At 35.5% G+C, this 9,461-nt stretch overlaps 1 protein-coding gene across 1 annotated transcript; it reads right to left on the bottom strand.

The window, feature by feature from the left end:
- Positions 1–6,541: 6,541 nt before the first annotated feature.
- On the bottom strand, positions 6,542–8,065 carry LOC145306151 (uncharacterized). Its single transcript, XM_080148129.1, has 2 exons — positions 7,316–8,065; positions 6,542–6,639 (listed from the first exon to the last, which is right to left on the bottom strand). Exons 1-2 carry the CDS (start codon positions 8,045–8,047, stop codon positions 6,553–6,555), a joined length of 819 nt encoding a protein of 272 aa, XP_080004255.1. The 5' UTR covers positions 8,048–8,065; the 3' UTR covers positions 6,542–6,552.
- Between the last annotated feature and the right edge of the window lie 1,396 nt (positions 8,066–9,461).

Raw genomic sequence — 9,461 nt, 5'->3', positions numbered from 1 at the left:
ACATCTCTACCTCGTTTAACACTTCCCCTTCGTTGTTCCAAGTTTACAATTTTACTTTGCAGTTTTGGAAAAGTGTCCTCTAAAATACTCATCCGAGACTCTAACTCTCTAGCAGATTCCATGTTAACATCCTCTACACCCAAACTGTTGTCTACTAAGCTATTATCAGAGGCATAATCTCCATGAAAAACACTATCCTTACTAATAGTAGAATATGTAGAGTCTAACTTAGTTTTGTCAGTCATATCATTTGAATCTACACTATCAGAAATATGAGTACTTTCCAAAGTATCACTAAGATCCTCAACTAAATCATCTAAATTTTCATTATCCTGAGATACATTTGACCTTTGCTGTGACAACCCAACACCCAAAAAAGATTTCTCCAAAAAATCTGGTGTTACCTGTCCATCCTTCCGCCTTCCAACCACCTCTGGACTAGCGCCACAACTATTCTCCTCTTCAGAAACGCCTGAACAAGTTAAATTTCTCAAAGTATTGGGAAAGTCATAGTTCACTTTCAAGGTATTATCCACAGAGAAACATTCATCTGTAATCACTAAGTCAATCTTTTCATCTGGAGTCAAGTCTAAAGTACTCTCAATAACATATATTTTATCTCTTGGTACAATTCTCACCCCTTTATCTTTCAATCTACACTTTTCTAGGGGTTGAACCTCGAATAAACTATCAGAAATTGCTTTTGTCACTAAACACGGACCCACCCATAACGAGCAGAGTTTACGAGCTACACCAATCGTTGTGACGTCATAAAAAATATAACAATAGGAATTTATAGCTATCGGCCGACCTATCCTTTCTGTATTTTCTACCTGTAAATACTTCTCAGTTCTTTCTTGTCCAGTCCTCCAATTCTTGTCAAGGCACTCCAATAACTCTGAAAAATTCATATGTTTAATTTTCGAGCGCGTTAACGGATCAAATGAGTCAAGTGGAAGCTTAGGGTTTCTTAGGAACATCTTAAAATACGGGGAACATCCTAACCTCCGATTGAAAGAAGTGTTCATACAAAATTGTGTAGCTTTAAGTTTATAAGCCCAATCTCCATCTTGAAAACGTAAATCAGTCTTAAGAAACGAATACACCGATTGGTTGTATCTTTCACTGTAATTCGAATTTGCTGATCTTGGAGGGATAAAAATTTGTTCAATTCCCAACCTTAAACAAACTTCCCTAAAAACTTTTGATTTGAAGCTTTGTGCATTGTCAGTCCTAATTCGCTCGCATAGTCCCCAAACAGAAAATAAATTAAACTTCAAACATTCAATAATTGTTTCAGCTTTAACATCCTCAATAGCAAACAACCACACATATCTAGTACAACTGTCAACTACTATTAAAATGTGCTTACAAATGACTCCATTATATTCACACTCATTCAAAGGACCTAAAGCATCTATAGCCAACTCTGCCATAGCTTCCCCAGCCAAAGGAGAAAATTCTATATTATGATTATGTTTAGGTTTTTTACGTCTATTCAAACAAATGACACAATTTGCAACTGCCGCCGCTACATATTTAGACACATAGGGAAAAATGAAGTGACGATTAATCCTGCTCAAAGTTTCCAAATAACCCCTATGCCCCGCTGTAACATCTGCATGAGCTAACAAGAAAACTTTATTGTACATTCCAATAGGTACCACTACCCGTTCAATAAATTGAAATTCTTTCTGGAGCCGCATAGGTGAAGTCAGGATAATTAAACCATCCTTATAACTCAGATGTTCAAAAAATCTTAATATTTGTTTACCACGATAAGGCATTTGAGACAATTCTCTAGACGTAGGTTTGACATTATTTACAATAAATTTCCTCACCTCAACTAAAACAGGATCCTTCTCCAGGCTACGACTAAATTCTCTCGCCTTCAATCTGGATGATATTTGACTGGCCGTCTCTGCTCCAATTCCTGCAATAAGACATAATTTAGGATCTTCCAATTGATATACAGTATCCAATATTAACTCTCCTTGTTCGTCTGTCGATAATTTAGATATCCTATCTTTACTATCCTTTAATGCAGTACGTGACAATATATCAACATTAGTATGCATCTTGCCCTGCCTATGTACAACCTCATAACTGAAGGTGGATAAAAAATTTATCCACCTTATGGTGAGACCAACAAAATATCCGTTCTGCCTCCAAGTAGATAGATGTTTCAGTGCAGCTGAATCAGTTCTCACGATAAACTTCTTGTGTCTCAAATAACATTCAAATCTTTCAACAGCATTTACTAATGCACATAATTCTCCTTTATGTGCTGCATAATTGGCTTCATGAGTTGAACAAACACGTGACCAACACGATATCATCTTCTCTTGTCCATTTTGTTTTTGACTTAACACCGCAGACATAGCTGTAGATGACCAATCTGTATCCAACACAAATGGTTCAGCCTCCATTCTCCAATCCGGGAACGATTTACTTATTTCTTCACAGAACAATTCTCTAGTCTTTGTAAAAGCTTCCATACTTTTTTCATCCCATTCTATTTTACTACTGTTTCTGAATTTGTTCAATGGTGCCGTAATATCAGAAAAATTCTTGAAATATGAACCATAATAATTTATGAAACCAGTAAATCTTTGAATATCTTTACCTGTTTCAGGTACTGGCCAATTCTTAATCTTTTCAATATATGCTTGGTCCATAAATATGCCTTCTGCATTTATAATATGGCCCAGAAATTTCACTTCCTCTGCAAACAATGTACATTTTCCAAGATTAATCTTGAGGCCTGCTTCACAGAATGTTCGTAGTAGAATATTCAAATGTTCCAGATGTTCCTCCACATTCATACTATATACAAGAACATCGTCCAAATAAACTAGGCAAAATGCCCTTAATTCAGGACTCAAATCCATTACTCTATCCATCAACTTTACAAATGCACTTGGAGCATTGGTCAATCCAAACGGAAGCCTCTTGAAGCAATATTGCCGTCCATTAGAACAAAATGCTGTATATTTCCTGACAGATTCCTTCAAATGCATTGAATTATACGCTGAAGTTAGGTCAATAGACGTAAAAATCTTCTTTCCTCCAAGTTTGTCAAATAGCTCACCAATGTTAGGCAAAGGGTAACAGATCTTCTCAGTTATCTCATTTAATGAACGGTAGTCCAGGACAAAACGGACTTTCACCTCGTTAGTATTTCCAACCTTCTTCTTAACAGCAAAAATTCCAGAATTAAACGGTGAATTACATTCCTCTATCACATCTGTTTCCAACCATAAATCAATCTGTTCTTTTAGTTTCTCTGCATGATGAGGATTGAGTCTAATCATCCTATTCTTGAAAGGTTGAGCTCCAGGAACCAACTGAATATCATACTCCTCCAAAGTACAAGATCCAATATCCGTAGGATCAATTGATAACGCCTTGAAATTCTTTAAAAACAAACCAACTATCCTTCCTTTCAAAGAAACATTATCCTTTAAAAACGGAACTTTATCCAACTTCAATTTATCTTTAATAAAACGAATCTTCTTTAATGTTGTTGACACATCTTCTTTAACTCTGTTCTCTTGCAGCATTGCTATCTTCTCCGCCAAAAACAAATTTCCAACCAAAGTACCAGCAGGAACAGATTTCTTAACAGTTTCAAAATTCGTGATTTTAGTCATAATTTTACCGTTCTTTCCCACCTCAGTAATTCCTTCGTTTATCAACAAGTTGTTTCGGCTACAGTAACCTTGTCTAGGAGCTATATAACACAACTGTCCTTCAGGCATATTTCCCTTAGTTGAAACTTCTACCACCACTGTACTCAATGCAGGAATTTCCATTCGATTTTTCAATGAACAAATCCATTTTTGGTCTTGTAACTCAGCTACATTAATCTCAGGTTTCTTAGTTCTTGCTTTCTCCATTTTCTCCAAAACTGTATGAACCAAATTCTTCACTACAATTTTCCGTTTAGCTACTAAATTTACACTGATTCCATGCATCTCAATCCTGTTGCCGTCTTTGGCAAATATCGTCTTCACGTTATTTTTGTTCAGCCAATAACTGCCTAGGTTCATAGGTACAGTCATGCCGGAAATAACAAAGCAATCTTCTTGAAAACTGTGACCTCCAATCTGAAATTCAACATTCCGAACAACACCATCAATCTTGATGCTGGAACCCTGCACGCCTGTTGCCTTCGAATCCGTTTCTTCAATCACACAATCAAGCTTTCTAGCCAACACTTGAGATATCAGGCAGCCTCTTGCATTGCCGCTATCAATTAAGGTCAGGATTTCCATGCCACCAATCTTTGTTGGAACATAGACTTCAGCCGCTCCAGCCGCCATCTCAGAATCTTCATGAAACTTATAAAACAGCTATCTAACTAACACCAACAGTTATGAGGTTGTAACTATCCAATTGTCTATCAAATAACTATCTATCTGTCTACAACAAATAACAAAAGACTGAATAAAACAATTCACTCACCGACAATATTTCATCCACCAACAGAAACGTCCAAAAATATCTCTTAATCCACAATCAACAACAGAAATTCTCCGGCCAACAGAAACTCCCCAAACTATTTGTTAATCCACAATCAGTAAACTTCTCTCCGACCAATCTAAAATATTACAAACTTTTAGATGCCAATTGATGGAAAATCACTGTACATAAGAATTAATATCGATATTAATATATATATAACAAATTTACAAGATTTTTTTTTCGAACAGCAATATATATATATAATGGTAATCAAATGGTAACAACATGAAACCATAACAACTCACCATCAAATAAATAATGATGACAGTATCTCCCAATCACCACAAACACTCTTCTCAGCCAATCTAAAATAAATACAATTATTTTAGATGCCATAAATAAATGTTTCACTGAACCAATAACTTGTAACACAATAAAAGAAGTTGTATTAAAAAATATGACATGATCAAACATTATCAATCACCAAGCAAATTAATCTTTCCAAATACCATAAGTTCAATTCTTTGAAATTCAATAAATTATTACCTAACAAAACTATTATTGTCAGATTAAACTGAGATGTATAAAAGGTTTAAAAGTCGAAATTCAACTAACTATATATCTCAATACCTGAGAGCACTTTCTTGCGCAGCTTTGCTTCTCTGCGCAGCTCAACTTTCTGCGCATGGCGCGCTCCACACCCGATAATCATTGCAGCTACCTCTATACACCGCCCCATGTTGCTCATACCAGCTCTGAGAGACAGTGCAAATTTCTTTGCAAATATGGTCACTCCCCCTTTCTCTCAAACAAAAGAGACAGCTCCCCCATATCTGCGCATACCAACTCTGAGAGGTAGTGCAATATTCATTGCAAATATGTTCACTCCCCCTTTCTCCCCCAACAAAAGAGACAGCTCCACCATATTTGTGCATACCAGCTCCGAGAGACAGCCCCTCCCTTCCTTCATAGAAAGAGACTTCTCCACGATTATATCTAATGCATTATAACAATTTTGCTTCATGAAATTCTAAACTTCATTAAAAATTTTGCTGAATCAACATCACTAAATCGCAATATAATTGTTTTAAAATCGAATACTTTAAATCACAATAACTGACTCATCTTTTAAAACAATTTTCCACATTTCATCAAAATTTAATACTTTTCAAATATCTAATTTCACATTTTTATCAAATTTAATTCAATTTAAAATTCAATTTAATATTTTTCAATAGCAATTTTACAAAATTGTATTCCTAATTCATTTTTCATTTTCACTTTTTATTATTCTTATCTCTGTTAGACACCACAACAGTCTGAAACAAAAATGAATTTTCCTAATTTCAACAAAACATAATCAAAAACTAAATTAATTATTTTGATTTCCATTATAACATAATCTCATAATTTCATATAGGCTTATAAACAATATGTTATCTTTTCATAATTCAAAATAAACCATCAAAATAAATTATCACAAAATTAGAGTTGCTTCGTTCACTCTTTATCATTAATTTTGTTTTGTTGTTGTTTATTTACAATGCGCATAAATCAAAACAATGCCGCGTAACAAGTAGAAAATGGAATAAGGTTTTATGATTATAATACATTCAAAACATTAAAACCATAAAATGTCATCTATAATAGCATTATTCCATGCCTCGACTTCCGCTACAAGATCGTCTTCATAATCACTTGCCCCTAAACCATCGACATGCGCCACTTCCTTCGTATCCTCCCCTTCTTTCACCTCTCCTTCAATTTCACCAACCAATTTCTTTTTATCCAAACTATTTTCATTCTTTTTAAAACTCTTTTGCCCCGTCTTATAAGGAACAAAAGGCTTGTTTCCCCACCGCAAAAAGTATTTTCCTTTAGGATTAGGCAACTTTTTATCTCTAATATCAAAACAATCCCTCATCATGTGACCCTTTCTGTTGCAATAATAACAAATAAAACCACCTTGAATTGCGCCAATTAAAGGAATAAGTTCAGCTGGTCCACCAAATTCATCAGCTAAATCAATTTCACATTGATTTATTTCATATGACAAATTATCTTCATCACTAACCTGATCAATAGTTACAGGATTTGACTTGGAACCAACGCCACCAACCATCGTCTTAGCCAAAGCCATCTGGTTTGTTGTACATCCTCTAGCCATTGACCCTGAAATTTGATTAAATTGTAGCCCTTTAACAATCAATTGTGCTTTAACTATTAACTCTGTCCGAAACTTCGTTATCATTCGCACTTGTCCGTCGCGCTCCAAATCCAATGCAAATTGACGCATCTGATTAGCCAAAAGTGGAGATAAAACCACATTACACACTTGAGAATAAAAATCCATAAACATATCATCAGTTGGTTTCGGATACGCACGTTTCCAGAAAGATAGTATCTTATCAAAAAATGCATCAATCTTATCATTCTCATGTTGCTTAACACTCAAATACGCATCTTTACACACATTTTTCATGTCGGGTGGTAAAAATGTCTCCCGCATCTTACACAAGTACCCCTTTAATGTTAATTGTCTATTCTCCATATCAGCAGGTTTTAGTGTATAACCACAAGCGGTTCTTACACCCACACATTTATCAAACAAAATTTCCTTACACACTTGATGATTAGTCATATGATAACGTCTAGTAGTCATCCAAAATCTCTCCAAATAATCATCAAAGAAAATCACATCATCGTCAACTGCAAATTCAGGCGCATTTTTCCTGAACTGATCATCAAGTTTAGCACACGTTTCATTGTACCTATGCACATTCTCCTCCCCCTGCGAAACATACAGAGATCTATCTGGTACATAAACAAGAGATTTACACCAACTAACCTGCGAATCACTCAGTCCAGCTTCAAAAAAATTGAGCGTATTAAAATCCTCCGCATCAACCTCAGAAAGGGCTGGCCACCACATGAGAACTCCATTATAGATATTATCCACAGCATCCACTCTAGACAATTCCCAAAGTTTTATGATCTTATCTTCATTTCCCTGCATACCACCAAAAATAGGCCGAGAACCACCAGCAAACAACTTAGGCTTCTCTTCTGATCCTCCAAATCCTCCAGATCCACCAGCCGTCCTCTGCCACGGCATAGAGTTATTCAAACCATTCTGCTGGTTATTCGACCCATTCTGCTGGGTATTCTGCTGGTTATTCGACCCATTCTGCTGGGTATTCGAACCATTCTGCTGGTCATTCAAACTATTCTGCTGGGCAATCTTTTCAAGAATTCGCTGCTGGCCAGTCATAAACTCATTCTCAACAGTCACATTTTCAGTCTTGATATCATTATCAACACTAGGCTCCACCACCTTATTAAGACGATCTTCCAAATCGTCTATCCGAGTAGCCAGTCCAGTAACCGCAGCAACATTAGTATCAACATTATCCGTCAATTCCTGAACTTTCGCCTCCAGCGGCGTCATTCTTCCAGTAAGATTAACCAGCATATCCCCATTGGAATGAATATCACCCTGCAGCGAGGCCAACAATTGGAGCATATACTCCTCCTTCTCCGCCGGGGACAACTTCTTGTAATAATCAATGTCCACCTTCATGGCGTCCAAAAATTCCTGAACAAAACTAAAGCAAAGAAATAATACAATAAAAAGAAAATCTGAGCCGTAGATTCGTACTACACTACTGCGCCAAAATGACGTATAGTAATAGCAAGAACAAACAGCTAAATATTCTTATAAAGTGTATTAATTCAATACAAGGTTAACATACAATAATAACATTAATATTTAGACAACTGTTCACTTTTATGTTCGTGTCGTGTTGCAGAGCAATGTCTTGCTCCGAAACCGTTGACACAAGAACTAAAAGCTAAACTATATAATACATGCATTGCTCTTAAATCAGGAAGAAAGGGACTATACATCACAGGGGCACTTAAGAGGTGAAGAAGGGGTTGAATTCAACAACTATATTTTTATTTTAGGCTTAAAAAGAAAAAGTTTTTTTTTGTGTGTTGTGGTCCTTTTTTAAGGGGCGATTTCTCTTCTCTTTCTCAAAAAAAGTTATAAACCTTCCAAGGACCAATGAGAAGCTACATATTAAAGTAAAAAAGAACCATATCAGTTCTTAAGCATCAGAAAGATGGACGAACAGACATCAATCTATTTTGTATCATAAATAGTGCTTTAAAGCAGGGAGAGAAATATCATCTGGAAAAAAAAAATTTTCCTATCGTTTAAAAGTTATATCCCTGTATAAAAAAGATAGGATGTCTGTGTGTTTTTTCTGTCTGTGCCTAAAGTTCTTGCTAACCGCTGGACCAATTTGGTTCTTCTTTATTGACCTATCTTTTAGACTGATAATAGGATCAACATATTAAGGAGTAGTTAAGTGTCTATTAATCCTTATATAAAAGTAACAGTTTCTGTGTCTGTCTGTTTGTGTGTGTGTGTGTGTGTGAGGGTGTCTGTCGGTACCGAAGATTCTTTGTAACTGCTAAACTGATATAGTTCTTCTTGGTTCAAGTTTTTCATGGTCCTGAGAAGTTTTGAGTTTAGAAAATTTTAGTTCCTACCCAACATTTAAAAAAAAACTTTTTCTTTTACATACTAAAACTGAAAGTAGGGGAGGGGTCAACTTCCCCCCACTTATCAAGGGCCCCTAGATGCCTCTAGGGGCAAAACCGCTAGTGGTAAAATAATTTTTATCTTGAATTATGATTAAATTGTTCTTTTTCCATTTAATAAAATATAATTGTAATTAGGTAATTGGATTTAACAAGGGAAAAAGACAACATCCATAATTAGTGAAGCTCTTTAGTTTAAAAGAATACAAATAAAGAAAATAGCAAGTGTAACATACAGATACAAAAATATATTAATCAGAGCGAGATGGGACAATGGGCTGTTTATTAGACTAGTCCCCATAGTTTAATATAGGAATTTGTTATTCGTTGGCTTAACTACTTAGGGGACCTGTTGCGATTTTTGTTTGGTTGGATTATTAAATTAA

Source organism: Acartia tonsa, chromosome 14 (genome assembly GCF_053477335.1).
Source record: "Acartia tonsa isolate MP-2025a chromosome 14, ASM5347733v1, whole genome shotgun sequence".
Taxonomy (NCBI): Eukaryota; Metazoa; Arthropoda; class Copepoda; order Calanoida; family Acartiidae; genus Acartia; species Acartia tonsa.
The sequence above is the reverse complement of the archived record's forward strand: the minus strand, read 5'-3'. Positions and strand labels throughout refer to the sequence as shown.

Bases quoted from the DNA above. Each gene is read 5' to 3' on its own strand.
- LOC145306151 (XM_080148129.1), bottom strand. From the start codon at position 8,047: ATGAAGGTGGACATTGATTATTACAAGAAGTTGTCCCCGGCGGAGAAG. The intron at 6,640-7,315 runs GTTAGTTGGTGT...ATCAAATTTCAG, and splicing joins CTGGACTGAGTGATTCGCAG to GGTCAATGGCTAGAGGATGT.